General features: G+C 43.6%; 1 protein-coding gene across 31 annotated transcripts in view; it reads right to left on the reverse strand.

Annotated features, from left to right (window-relative positions):
* Positions 1 to 15,141, reverse strand: part of SLC25A26 (solute carrier family 25 member 26) — a 156,680-nt gene that overhangs the window by 138,613 nt on the left and 2,926 nt on the right. For 13 of the 31 annotated variants that reach the window (XR_016214229.1, XR_016214231.1, XM_089305446.1 and 10 more), the window contains exon 2: positions 15,023 to 15,079. The exons of 13 other annotated variants lie outside the window; for them this stretch is intronic. Coding sequence is in view for 11 of the 18 variants with exons in the window: in XM_089305446.1 (XP_089161572.1) it covers positions 15,023 to 15,079 (57 nt within the window). In the remaining 7 variants the exon portion in view is untranslated. Of the gene's footprint in view, positions 1 to 149; positions 445 to 12,579; positions 12,907 to 14,387; positions 14,538 to 15,022; positions 15,080 to 15,141 lie in introns of those variants that run through there. 5 more of the 31 variants (XM_089305465.1, XM_089305455.1, XM_070050624.2 and 2 more) reach the window with 3 other exon arrangements.

Below are 15,141 nucleotides of genomic sequence, written 5' to 3' on the forward strand. Positions count from 1 at the left end.
GTAAAAACACACACACACACACACACACACAAAACCTGCAGCATACAAACACTCCTTCCCATCCTTGGTTCTAATAACAGATGACCACTTGTCTTGGTTTCCTGTTAAATCTTTTCAGTTACTTTAGACCATTACAAGCAAATACAAACTGTCGCTCCTAGGCTTCCTATCCGAGTCACGGCACCATTATCCCTCCTAGGCTTCACATCTGAGTCACGGCACCATTATGTCGCTCCCCCTCTTCGCGGAGGAACAACACAGGACCCTGCGCTGTTCTTTTGTCTGCTCGGCCCTTCCCAGGTTTGCTGCTGGTTCTTCCCGGGTTGGCTACCGTCCTTCCACCTCCGTGGAAGGGCGGTTCCCCCTGCCACTTTCCCCATTTCGGCGGGGGAGCGGCACACCGCCGGCCGGCTCTCTCGGGGGCTGCACAGGTGTTCCCTCAGATGTTCCTGGTGCATGTTGTCTCTCTCCTCCTTTATAGTCCTCTTCCACCAATCCCAACTCTGCTACCCACACGCCGAGCACGCTGCTCTCCTCCAATCAGGAGCAGCTCCTGCAGCTTGTCAAGTTGGTGAGAGGCAGCTGTGTAGAAGCTGTTTACTCCTCTCCCAGCGCCATATTGTGGGAGAGCAGATGCATAGAATAAGTCTTAATTTCAGTAACTTAGTCTAGTCCAAGTTGCTCCCCACAACAAACCATGCATTAAAAAAAAAAAACATGGTATACAATGGGCACTATTCTGCACTTTTTTTCATTTGCCAATTCTTTGCATATCAGAACAAATGCACTACTGCTTTTAATCAAGCAGTGAATTTATATAAAAAATTTCAACACCTGTGTTTTGAAACAGTTAATGATCATTATGAATCTAGATTTGTTACTTTAAGAGTGACTCACTGAAGGGTTCATGTAATATCCTAATTTTTGTGACCATCTGAAAATTCCCTGATAATTTTTAAATTAAATAGAGATGTAACTCCTTAAAAATATCCAAGTAAAATTAAAACCTGACTCAGGCCAGCGCCGCAGCTCAATATGTTAATCCTCTGCCTGTGGTGCCCGCACACCGGGTTCTAGTCCCGGTCAGGGTGCCAGATTCTGTCCCAGCTGCCCCTCTTCCAGTCCAGCTCTCTGCTGTGGCCCGGGAAGGCAGTGGAGGATGGCCCAAGTGCTTGGGCCCTGCACCCGCATGGGAGACCAGGAGAAGCACCTGGCTCCTGGCTTAGGATCAGCGTGGTGCACCGGCCCCAGCGGCCACTGGAGAGTGAATCAACGGTAAAGGAAGACCTTTCTCTCTGTCTCTCACTCTCACTCTCACTGTCCACTCTGTCAAAAAAAAAAAAAAAAAAAAAAAAAAAAAACACAACCTGACTCAAGGGGCCAGCACAGCGCTGTGAGGCAGTGGGTAAAGCCACCGCCTGCAGTGCTGGCATCCCATATGGGCACCAGTTCGAGTCACGGCAGCTCCACTTCTGATCCAGCTCTCTGCTATATCCTGGGAAAGCAGTGGAAGACGGGTCAAGTCCTTGGGGCCCTGCACCCACATGGGAGACCCAGAGGAAGCTCCTGGCTCCTGGCTTTGGGTCAGTGCAGCTCTGGCCACTGTGGCTATCTGGAGAGTGAACCAGGGGATGGAAGACCTCTTTGTGTCTATGCCTCTCTATAAGTCTGCTTTTCAAATAAATAAATAAATCTTTAAAAAAATAAAAATAAATTTAAAAATAAACCTGACTCAAACTATCTGGTATGTCATGCAGCATACTGCACTGGAGATGCTGCAATTTAAAAACTGATTAAAGGATTGGGTGTTCTAAGACAATGCTCACATTCCATATTGGAACGCCTATTGGAGTCCCGGCTGTTCCACTTCTGAGCCAGCTTCCTGTTCGTGTGCCTTGGAAGGCAGATGATGACCCAAGTGTTTGGAACCCTGCCACCCATGTGGTGATCCAGTTGGAGTTCCTGGCTCCTAGCTCCAGCCTAGCCCAATCCTAGTTGTTGTAGTCATTTGGGGAGTAAACCAGTGGAATTTAAATTTTCTCATTGTCTCTTTCCATCTCTGTCACTCTGCCTTTCAAATAAATAAATTCTTTTGCAAAAAGAAAAAAAATCCTGACTAAAAACTAAGTTTATGATGATTATATTCAAACACATGCAGAATAATGTAAAAAGAGTTTCATCTCAAAGACAAAAGACGTATCAAAAAAATATGAACAGGAAGACAATGAAAAAAAAGTGGACAGACAAGATCTAAAGGTGCTGTTTAACGATATATATCAAAACTGGGCTATACTAAGCAAATACACCTATCAAGAAGAAATCTCTCAACATGATTCCTACATAGTAACTTTTTAATTGAACTGTTAACTTTTCCTTTTTCCTTTTAACTTTTGAATTCTGAATCCTATGAATCTATTACCTATTTACAAAGTCAAACTATACATCTAACAAGACAGGTGTGGTGCAGTGGGTTAAGCCACTGCTTAGGAGGCACAAATCACATATTGGATGGCTAGTATGTGTCTGATCCAGCTTCCTGCTGATGCATCCTGGGAGACAGCAGATGAAGGCTCCTTCTACCCACAGGAAAGGCCCACATGGAGATCTGGGCTCTTGGCTGTATCTTGGCCCAGCCCTGCCTATTGCAGGCATTGGGGGAATAAACCAACATACGTAAGATCTCTCTTCCCACCCTCTTTGTTCTGCCTTTCAAATAGATGAAAATAAGCATTTTACAACACTATACATCCACAACATGGAAAAAGAAGAATCACAAGCAAGGTTCAAATAGATCGGCTGTTTGCACTCTCTGGGCTTACAGAATGCTCAGGTGGAACAAACCCTGGTACTTGTGCTCTGCTTGCCATTCACTATAAGATCACTCCAAGGATTAACTGGAAAAATGAAGTATTCTGATTAAACATTCAATAACGCCAATTTTAAAATTAACTGGCATAGACCATTCAAAATTAGTTTACATCAGAAAAGTACATTGCCATTAACCATGAATGCTATACTAAATGATCAGTGTAAAAAGCATGAAAGAATTTCAAAGATCACGAAGGTCTTTTCCGCAAATGGCCTAAAATGATGCGAGCAAAAGACCACAGTGAGACACCAGTAGAGAGCTTAAAGTAGCACTAAACAATAGAGACAACATGTGATTTCTTTCTGGACATAAAGGTGGCTTTTCCAAGTCAAAGGAAACATCCAAACAAATAATGTAGTAAAGTAAAAATAAATAAATAATCTTTTTGTCATTCCTCTCACTTACTTTTTAAAGGTTTTTATAGAATCCAGTAAGTAAATCAAGTATTTTGCCTGCCTCACAGCATGGACAGAATAAAGAGAATAAAATCCTGGTGAGAGTGTCTGACACAACTGGATTCCTTAAACACATGCTGCATTTCATTCTAATTTTCTCATTAATCTTAAAAGAAGATTCAGAGAAGCGCTTGCTATCTACTGCTAAATTTTAATCAATAAGTTAATTACTGCTTTAATCTATTTGCGTACTTTGCATGCATTGATTCTTTAACCTTTCACAATTCTTATCTTCTGAGAATAAGATTACTAATTCAATCTACTTATCTAGTAAAACATGAATCAAAAGTTACTAATTGCTTCTGTGAATTTCAAACTTCTGCAACTCAAATGTCATTTACATTCATTAGACTGAAGAAACAGACAGCTAACAAAAAAAAAACAGCTAACAAAAAAATCTGAATAATACCTATAAATTGGCCAAACGTATTTAAGATTTAAACAATACTTTAAAAAAATGCTGAAATTTTACATCAATAGTTTTGTACAAAATATACAAGCCAACATCAACTGAATCATATCACATCTTTTATTTTTAGCCTGAGAAATCTGTTATGATTGCTTATCAAATAACGTATCAGGCAAATGACACCAAGACTTATGGTAGTTTACACTGAAACTGTTTAGGTTAAGAACTAGACAAAATTTAAAAAGAATGTACCACAGATAACCCTGAGCAAGCCTCGTTACAGCATAACGATTTACTGCAAACTCAACACCATACAGTTACAATACACATCTCTACCTTAAGTTAAATGCAAAAAAGTGCTGACAGGCCACACAAACGAAGCATCTAACAGCTACTTTGAAATTACTCTGGGAATTCAAAAGTGTCAGTATTACACCCAAAAAAACCTTTTCAAAAGGAGGCTGGCAGAACAACATCAACCAAAATATTAATCAGTGCTGCTCAACTATAGGATGAAAACAATTTGTGCAACTTTTTATTTATTTGAGAGTAGGAAAGAGAGAGCACCCAGCTATTGGCTCACTGAAGTGGCTGCAAAGGTTGGGACTGATTAGGTGCAAAAGCCAGGAGCGTGGAACTTAATCCAGGTCTTCTGCATCAGCGGCAGGAACCCAGTTACTTAAGCTATCACCACTGCCTACCAGGGTCTGCACCGGCAAGAAGCTGCAGTTGGGAGGCAGAGCTGAGAATCAAACGTAGGCACTCCAGTGTGGTACACTGGCACCCTTAACTGCTAGCCTAACACCTGCCCCGCACCTGTGTAACTTAAGTAAAATCAGGGGCCAGTGCTGTGGCACAGCGGATAAAGCCGCCAGCTGTAGCATCAGCATCCCATATGGGCATCCGTTCAAGTCCCGGCTGCTCCACTCTGCGCCAGCTCTCTGCAATAGCCTGGGAAACAATCAAAAGATGGCCCAAGTTCTTGGGCCCCTGCACCTGTGTGAGAAACGCAAAAGAAACTGCTGGCTCTGGATCAGCCCAGCTCCGGCATTGAGGCCATTTGGGGACTGAACCAGTGGATGGAAGACTTCTCTCTCTGCCTCTGCCTCTCTGTAACTGTGCCTTTCAAATAAACAAATCTTAAAAAAAGAGGGGTGGTAAAATCTAGAGGCCACTGTCTAAAGGACAGCTAACAAGAACCAGCTGTTAGTTTAACATGGCTTCTTCATACCTAACATTCTGCTTTCTCTACAACAAGGTGGCCACCACCGATCTGAACCACCGCTCTCATTGCAAAACTGCTGCCTTTCCTTCCTGTGCTGTCTCCTTCCCCCATTCACCATTAATTCTCTTACAGAGCTCCCTACCGCTCTACACAAAAGGCAGAGACATCTTGGTAAAATATAAATTTCACCTTGTCAGTTTCCAGCCTAAATCTTCCATATGTTCCAATATTCCTAAGTATAGACAACATAATTCTAACCCAGGTTAGACAAATGACACTCTGGAAGTGTTGCACTCCATCTACTTCTCACCTGCAACCCCCACTACTTGTCCTTCACGACATACCTCCTTGCCACCTTCATGTCCCCCTTCCTCCATGCCAGCTCATCATTTCAAGGACATTGGAGATACACTTCCCTAATCTCTCATTCCAGATTTACATCCTCTTGTTTCCAAGTCCTCATCATAATTTTAATTTCATAGTTGAATGTATGATCACTTATTCGTTCAATGTCTGTCTGTCCTAGGAGGCTGAGATCTGTTATCTGCTTTGTTTACCAATGCTTTCCCAGCATCAGCACACAGGAGGCATTCAAGGGCTAAAATAAAGGCTTGACACATACATTTTTTTAAACGATTTTATTTATTTATTTGAAAGAGTTACACAGAGAGAGAAGGAGAGACAGAGAGAGAGGGAGGTCTTCCATCCGCTGGTTTATTCCCCAAATGGCCGCAATGGCCAGAGCTGGACCAATCCAAAGCAAGGAGCCAGGAGCTTCTTCCAGGTCTCCAGCACGGGTTCAGGGGCCAAAGACTAGAACCATCTTCTCCTGCTTTCGCAAGCCATCAGCAGGGAGCTGGATCTGAAGAGAGGCAGCTGGATCTCGAAACAGCGCCCATACGGGATGGTGGCACCGCAGATGGAGCCTTTACCTGCTATGCCGCAGCACCAGCCCCTTCATATAACATTTTAGAAAATACTGCAAAACCAACCTTTAAAAGGTACACTGAATTAAAAAAAAAAAAGACAAGACCAAGCAATTTCCAAAAGAAAAATATAAATATGCTTTTTCATATGGTCATAAAAATAATCTTCCCAGAGATGGCTTTCACTGCAGCAATTAAGATGCCACTTCGGACGAATGGAAATATCTGGGTTCACATTCTGGTTCTACTTCTGATTCCAATTTCCTGCTGATGCATATCCTGGAGGCAGCAGATGAAAGCTCAAGCCTTTGGGTTCCTGCAACCCACACATGGGAGATCAGGACTGAGTTCCAGGCTCCTGGTTGCAGCCTGCCCTAGTCCTGGCTATCGCAAGCTTTTGGGGGGCAAACTAGTACAGGGAGATCTCCATCTGTTTTTACCTTTTGTTTTATTTGAAAGGAAGAGTTACAGAGAGAAAGACAGAGACAGAGACAGAGACCTTCTATCTGTTGGTTCACTCCCCAAGTGACCGCATCAGTCAGAGCCTTGCCACACCAAAGCCAGCAGCCTGGAACTCCGTGCATGTCTCCATGGCTTGCATGGGCCCAAGTACTGGAGCGATCTTCTGCAGCTTTCCCAGGTACATTAGCAGGGAGCTGGATCAGAAGATGAGTAGCAGGATCCAACCTGGCACTAATATGGGATGCTGGCATTGAAGACAGCAGCTTAGCTCTTTATGTTACAACACAGGTTCCTCGGATAATTTTTTTAAAAAAACAAAAATATTTTCCCAACTAAATGAGAAAAGTTTAAAAATATGAATAGTTATGGTCACAATTAACAGAAACATTAATGTAACCTACTGGAGGACAATTTGACAAAATAAAACATTTTAACTATTAAATCCTTTAATTCATTTATTCATGGGTAAACACTTCTACAGAAATAACTGTACAGGTAAACAAGAATGCTTACTACAGCAATGTCTGTAATAAAAAACTGAACACAGTCTAAAAGTCCTCCCATAGAAGTCTAATTAAATAGGTTATATCCAAATAACTGATTGCTATACAACCTTTAAAAGAACAAGATCAACCCATACCTATTAGCACAAAAACACATATTCTTTATCAGAGGAATGATAAATATATGCTGAACAATCCCACTTTTTAAAAAAATCGAATTATTTGTACACTAATTAGAAACCTGGAAACATGCTCACTAAATTGCTACAAGTTGTTACTTCTGTGGAAAGCAACTCATGATCAAAAGTTTTATTACCACATTGCCGGGTTTTTTTTTGGACAGGCAGAGTCAGATAGTGAGAATGAGAGAGAGAGAGGGGTCCTCCTTCCGCTGGTTCACTCCCCAAATGGCTGCTACGGCCGGCCGGCGCGCTGCACCGATCCGAAGCCAGGAGCCAGGCGCTTCCTCCTGGTCTCTCATGTGGGTGCAGGGCCCAAGGACTCGGGCCTTCCTCCACCGCCCTCCTGGGCCACAGCAGAGAGCCGGACTGGAAGAGGGGCAACCGGGACAGAATCTGGCGCCCCGACCAGGACCAGAACCCAGGGTGCCAGCGCCGCAGGCGGAGGATTAGCCCAGTGAGTCGCAGCACCAGCCCCTTGTTAGGTTTTTTATTGATCAACTTTTATAAAGATTATCATGGCAAACAAAAGTAAAGCCACTCAAAACTAACATTCCCCTCATGCAAAAATCACTAATAAACTGGCTGCATGTGACACTATGTCTTCAGAAAGTTCATGAAAAATGTGTATTGTGAAACAAGCTATGCATGAATTTCAACATTTGTCTGCACCAAAGTAAACTTAGCTGCTAATTTCATTTTTCCATGAACATTTCAAAGTTCCCTCACATACAAGGACAACAGGTAATCAGCAGAGGCTAATGAAGAACCTCAACCCACAGACTGTCTCCTCCCTACTTTTAGCGTACTCACTCCTACTGACCGACTAGTTTTCCAAACACATCCCCAAACTTATCATTTCTATGTTTCTGTTTGGGCTTTCTCCCTTGTCTTTTGACTACCGCACCAGCAGGGCACCTTCCCTGCCACAGCCCCCACCCCTGTTCCCCTGCTCCTGCTCCTCACCCACCACACACACACACACACACACACACACCTGATTGTATCCATTCTTAAGGCTGCTCACAAAACCTTTCACACTCCTCCAGGCAGAATTACATGCTACTTCCTTCACTTCCCATCCAATTTTAGTGATTGTTCACTTGGGTTCTAACCATCAGGTCGAACACTAAGAGCCTTCAAAGTAGAAACCAGGTCAGTCACTGTGTCTTCTAAGTCTCTAACCCAGCACTTCTGATGTCTTCTAAAAAAGGAACTCTAAGATGTGGAGATAATGCTTTGTAAAAAGATGACATATTCAAAAAAAAAAAAAAAAAAAAACTGCAGCATACTGCTGTGTGGTTGTCCCCATCCTGGTTTGCCACAAACAGTGCTACCTGCCTCTGCTACTCCTCACAGCATTCCCAGCTGCACGGACAGCTCTGGGGGGCTTTCAGGGTGACTTCTCTGCAAAGTCTGTGTATGACCACCTCCTAATGGAAGGGACTGCTGTGTAAGTTCAGTTTTGTCCAGTGAAACTATTCCCAAAAGTGGAATGATGGGACTAGAATGTGATTGGACTATTTTTATACTTCTCCAAAAACTCTTTCAGATTAAATATTGCCTTAGAATACAGAATTGGTATCAGACTGACCTGGCTTCGATCTCAACTGAATCTCCATAGGAAGGCTATTTAACTTCTCTAGGCCAGTATTTCTTCATCTGTGGAGCCAGGAAAATGCCTTCACCTAGACTCCAAGTCCAAAAAGGCAGGGATTCTCAGGGCTCACTTGGTCAATGCTCTGCCTGAGGTGCTGGCATCCCATATGGGCCCTGGGTTCTAGTCCCGGCTGCTCCTTCTCCAGTCCAGCTCTCTGCTGTGGCCCAGAAAGGCAGTGGAGGATGGTCCAAGTGCTTGGGCCCTGCACCCACATGGGAGACCAGGAAGGAGTACCTGGCTCCTGGCTTCGGATGGGTGCAGTGCTGGCTGTAGCAGCCATTTGGGGAGTGAACCAACGGAAGGAAGACCTTTCTCTCTGTCTCTCTCTCTCTAACTCTGCCTATCCAAAAAAAAAAAAAAAAAAAGGCAGGGATTCTATCTTTGAGGCATTCCATCCACAACCAAGGCCAACAAATACATTTGATTAAACAGGTAAAAGATATTTGATTTTTCATTAATGTTATTCAAATGTTATCTGTATAATACAATATTTTAATACTTAAAGCAACTTTCAACATATAGTATTAAAGTTTGTAAGTGGTAACAAAAACCTATCAACAAGTCATTTGCAGCAAAATTATCAAATACTAAAACATTCTAAGTACCACTCTCTCCAACTGAAAGAAACATGAAAAAGGAAAGGCAATGCCTCTCCCAGTACTGGAGCTCAACAAGAAACGCCTCTGTGAGCACAGGAGTTCTCAGCTGTGGGCCCAGATGATTACTGGTCTCCAAGGGTGTCGTGCACGTCCCACTGCGCAGAAAACTCAGATTCTACCTGTGTTTAGTGTTTTTCTCCTCACCACAAAAGCAAGCAAAAAAGGAGGACTTCCTCACTTAATAAAAATGTGAAAAAGAAGTCCCACAAAGCCAGCCTGAGAAAGTGCAGCATACTTTCCAATTTCCTAGAGATTTGGAAGCAATGTTTTCTTAGCAGATATTAACTTCCCTTTACTCCAAGTTGAAACTAGGAAGGCACTATCCAGAAAAGACTGGAGGGAAACATTAAAAAAAAAAAAAAAAAAAAAAAAAAAAACCTTCTTTAAAAGCATACCCAGTGCTTCATTCTTGTTAGCTTTTCTTGCTTCCTTTCCCTCCTAAGAACCCCCAACAGCCCAACCTATTCCTTTACCCCTCCAGGCTTCTTTGCCACAGGTTTTCAGCAGCAGGTAGTTAAGTCCAGTAAGACGCAAGTGAGTACTACACATGCGCGTGCACAAACGCAAACACACACACACACACACACACACAGGAAAAAGCACTTTGCATATTGGTCCAGTGGGTTCAGCTTCACATTCAACACCTGGCTATTCCACATCCAATCCAGCTCTCTCTGATAAGCCTGGGAAAGCAACAGGCCCAAGTACTTGTACCAAGGTGGGAGACCTGCATGGAGTTCTCAGCTCCTGGCTCCAGCTTGACTCAGCCACAGCTATATACGGGGAGTCAAACAGCAGATGGATATCGCTATGTTTCTCATTCTCTGTATCATTCTACCTTTAAAATAAATAAAAATAAATCTTAAGAAAGCAAAAAACTTCTCCCTGTGACATCACCACCCAGACTTTTCAAAGCCAATTCACTGAGTGGGGAAAACACAAATGGTCCTCATTTTGCATAGGACAACAGCACCAATTTCAATTGCCATGGTTTAGCTAAATAATACAAGTCTCCCAATAGCATATTAACTGTAATTTCATTAAGTACAAACTTGTTCTCAGTCTATAGATCACAACACAATTAAAGAAGCCACTGGGGGGGTCTGGCGCTATGGCACAGTGGGTTAAGCCACCGCCTCCAGCGCCAGCATCCCATATGGGCACTGGTTCAAGTTCCGGCTGCTCCACTTCTGATCTCGCTCTCCACTATGGCCTGGGAAAATAGAAGATGGCCCACGCCCTTGGGTCCCCTCACCCACATGGGAGTCCCGGAAGAAGCTCCTGGCTTCAGATCGGCACAGCACCGGCCGTTGCAGCCAACTGGGGAGTGAACCAGCGGATGGAAGACCTTCTCTCTCGCTCTGCTTCTCCTCCTCTCTCTGTGTAACTCCAATTTTAAAATAAGTAAACAAATCTTCAAAAAAAAAAAAAAAAGACACTGGTGTCAGCACTGTGGCATAGCAGGTAAAGCTGCCGTCTGCAGTGCTGGCATCCTATTTGAGCGTCGGTTCGAGTCCTGGCTGCTCCACTTCTGATCCAGCTCTCTGCTATGGCCTGGGATAGCAGTGGAAGATGACCAAGTCCTTGGGCCCCTGCATCCATGTTGGAAGATCCAGGGGAAGCTCCTGGCTCCTGGCTTCAGATCAGTGCAGCTCCAGCTGTTGCGGCCAACTGGGGAGTAATGAGCAGATGAAAGACCTCTCTCTGTCTTTCTCCTTCTCTATGTAACTCTTTCAAATATATAAGTAAATCTTAAAAAAAAAAAAAAAGCCACTGCCCATATGTTATTCAGTTCATCTACAAACAGCAAAGCATGTAGTTATACTACCTTCTCAATTTCCAGTAAAAGAACCACAGTAAATTTTACAAAAATGAATAACCATGAAAGAATGGGTCAATCAGGATAAAAGTGGAAAAAAGAAATGTAAAGTGCTAACACACTGAAAGCGAAGTTAAAATCAAACATGAGTGGTGTTCTACACGACACAGCTGTCAATTCAAATATAGATACTGCTGTCTTTCAAGAGAATCTAGATACACAACCAGAGGAACTAAGTCAAAAGTTCCAATATAAATGAAGAAGATGGCTGTGATACAGAAGAATAAAGATGTACCACAGGATGGTACGCTAGCAATTGCCTTTACATTAAAGGAAGTCTTGGGGCAGGTGTTTGGCCAGGTGACTAAGACACCAGTTGGGACATTCACATCCCAAATCAGAGGGCCCAGACTGGAGTTCTAGCTCCAGTTCCAATTTCAGCTTCCTGCTAATGAACACTCTGGGAGGCAACAAGTGATGTTTCAAGACCTTGGGCCCCTGCCACCCACATAGGCAACCTAGGTTAATTTCTTGGCTTCCAGCTGGCTCAGACAGGGCCACTATAGGCTTGTGGGGAATAAGACAGTGGATGCAAGTGTTCCCTCGCATGCTTGCTCTTGCTCTCTCTCTCTCTCTTGAATATATAAAAAGAACTCTAAGAGATAATTCACAACATTAAAAGTACAAAGGATAAAATATTGGAAGTTGATCCAAATTTAGAAAGTAGTATGACAAATTGCCACAGCAAAAAAGGAAAAAAAAAAAAAACACACTTGCTCTTTATTATAAATTACTTGACAAGAAGGCAAGTAACATCCCAACAAGTTGTGCTAAGATTTTCTATTTTTAAAAAAGAGATAAGTTCTGGCTGGTAACTCCCCAAATGGCTGACATGGCCAGGACTGGGCTAAGCCAAAGCCAGGAGCCTAGACTTTCATCTGGGTCTCCCACATGGACGGCAGGGATCCAAGTATTTGGACCATCTTTCACTGTTTTCTCAGGTGCATCAGCAAGTTGCTGCATCAAAAGCCTAGCAGCAGTACTCAGAGCAGTGCTCAGATTTGGGATGCCAGCACTGCAAGCCATGGCTTAAACCACTGCACCACAATGCTGGCCCCCCAAAAAATTTCTTCAGGTCATGAAACAATCTTAACTTTTCCCATCTATCATTAAAATCCGTTTGCACAGTTTCAGCTTATAGTCATTTTTATCCTCCTACACTACCATGCAAATCAAGGGCTGCCTGTACTTTAAGTAACATAAAACTCAAATTGCCAAAGTTCTTTCCCCTGTAGCCTGGAACTGGTTAAAAGGTAACTACAGAGAGGTTGGTTTTGGTTTCATATAAGTCAAAAGGCAGGGGAACAGACGAACTACAGAGTCAACAGAAAAGTTAAGAGTAACTTTTCTCACCAGAGTAAAAAGAGTTGAAAGAGTAGAGGCCGGCACCACGGCTCACTTGGCTAATCCTCCACCTGCGGTGCAGGCACACCAGGTTCTAGTCCTGGTCGGGGCGCCGGATTCGGTCCCAGTTGCTCCTCTTCCAGTCCAGCCCTCTGCTGTAGCCTGGGAAGGCAGTGGAGGAAGGCCCAAGTCCTTGGGCCCTGAGCACACATGGGAGACCAGGAGGAAGTACCTGGCTCCTGGCTTCGGATGGGCGCAGCGCCGGCCATAGCAGCCATTTGGGGGATGAACCAACGGAAGGAAGACCTTTCTCTCTATTTCCCTGTCTAACTCTGCCTGTCAAAAAAAAAAAAAAAAAAAAATCAGGCAGCAAAAAAAGAGAAGTAAATGAAAGGCATGTTTGTTTGTTTGTTTGTTTTTTAAATCTAAAGTAGAGGCCGGTGCTGTGGCTCACTAGGCTAATCCTCCGCCTGCAGGAGCCGGCACACGGGGTTCTAGTCCCGGTCAGGGCACCAGATTCTGTCCCGGTTGCCCCTCTTCCAGTCCAGCTCTCTGCTGTGGCCCGGGAGTGTAGTGGAGGATGGCCCAAGTGCTAGGGCCCTGCACCCGCATGGGAGACCAGAAGCACCTGGCTCCTGGCTTCGGATCAGCGTGGTGCACCAGCCGCAGTGCGCTGGCTGCAGCGGCTACTGGGGGGTGAACCAACCACAAAGGAAGACCTTTCTCTCTGTCTCTCTCTCTCTCACTGTCCACTCTGTCAAAAATAAAATAAAATAAAAAAAATCTAAAGGAGAAAAATGTAATCCTACCATCAAAAAAACTGTTATCTTGGGATATTTCAATGCAGCTTTTTTTTAACTCAATAGAGGAATATGTTTACACATCTTTAACTAGGTACAAACAAAAATACATCTGAGTCCACTTCAGAGAGTTCATGGGAAATGGAACTGAAAGTTTTTCTGATGCTAAAAAATTTAAAATCCATGAAGTTTTTTCATAATGCCCATTTCCATGAACTTTCTGAATACCTGCATACAATATTGTGGCTTTTTGAAATTTCATCTTAGAAGCATTTTCCTTATAATACACTCTCTTCACAAACAGTATTTTTAGTGGACCAGACTCGTCCAAGGAAGCATTCTCCCTTCATTTGCCCTACCAGTCCCCTTCTAGTCCATGTGTAAGTGGCTTCCTTTTGTCTCCAAGTAGTTAAATGTTCTGAACATATTTAGGCTGCTAATACATAGGTCCAAACTGCTTTCTTAAAAAGCACACACTGATCAATATGCTTTTTTTTTTTTTTAATTTTTCTGACAAGCCACGCTGTGGCTTACATGAGAACATTTCAAGGGCTCTCCCCTTTCTCAACACTACACCCCTTCCATCAACCTCGTGATCAAAGCTTTAGAAAGGGAGCATTTCTCTGACAGCTACAGGCCAAGTTCTATACTGAATTTATCACGTTATCTCATTTAATCCTGACTCTGAGTTTGTAGCCTTCAGTAGTCATCAAGGCTTGCCCTTCATCCATTCATGCAACATGCAGTCTGAGTGCCTGTACTGCGGCAGGTATTGGTAACGTGGTAGTAAGCAAAGCAGAGCTTCACAAGACTATTCAGCCTGTCTCAAAGCTACTCTCAGACTTAAAAAGTAGCAACTCGGGGCGGCACTGTGGCTTAACGGGTAAAGCTGCCACCTACAGTGCTGGCATCCCATATGGGTGCCAGTTCAAGTCCTGGCTGCCCCACTTTCCAACTAGCTCTCTGCTATGGCCTGGGAAAGCAGTAGAAGATGGCCCACGTCCTTGCCCCCTGTACTTGTGTGGCAGGCCCGGAAGAAGCTCCCGGCTTCGGATCGGCGCAGCTCCAGCGGTTGCAGCCAACTGGGCTATCACCCAGCGGAGAGAAGACCTCTCTCTCTGCTTCTCCTTCTCTCTCCGTGGAACACTTTCAAACAAATAAATAAATCTCAAAAAAAAAAAAAAAAGTAGCCACTCCATTTCTGAACTACTTTGATAAAGTTTTTAATGACTTCTATTATTATATTTCAAATACAATCCAGTCTTATCCACGCCCCACAAACCCACCTTCAGCAGGTTGTCACTACCTGATATCAACCTTATCAAAGAACCCTTACCCATTGAGGCTTAGCTACCACTCAGACATCCAAGCTCTCTCTACCTGAGGATTTATCAAACACTGCTCCCCTTGAGTGAACTTTCCCATCTGCTTATCACAGTGTTTCACATCTTTTCATCCTTTAGGTCTTAGCCTACTTGTCACTCCTCAGAACCTTTCTTGTGCATGTCATCTAAAATACTAGTAGCTTCTCCAGCACTGCTCTCTATAACAACTTCAGTTCATTTCTTTCATAGCACTTAGAGGTGCTGCAACTGTCTGTTTTATTGGTGGGCCTTTCTCCCTCTACTCAAGGTGTGGTTTGGTTCGCTTACCACTGCATCTCCACCACAGGGGCCAGGAGGCAAAAGAAATGGCAGATAACCTGTGGGCTGAATGAATAAAATGGTTTTCCTTTAGCTGGTATAAGCACTACCTTATAACTTCAACCCAC

The sequence above is a fragment of the Oryctolagus cuniculus genome, chromosome 10 (assembly GCF_051225735.1).
Source record: "Oryctolagus cuniculus isolate XC-2025 breed Fujian yellow rabbit chromosome 10, ASM5122573v1, whole genome shotgun sequence".
Classification (NCBI taxonomy): Eukaryota; Metazoa; Chordata; class Mammalia; order Lagomorpha; family Leporidae; genus Oryctolagus; species Oryctolagus cuniculus.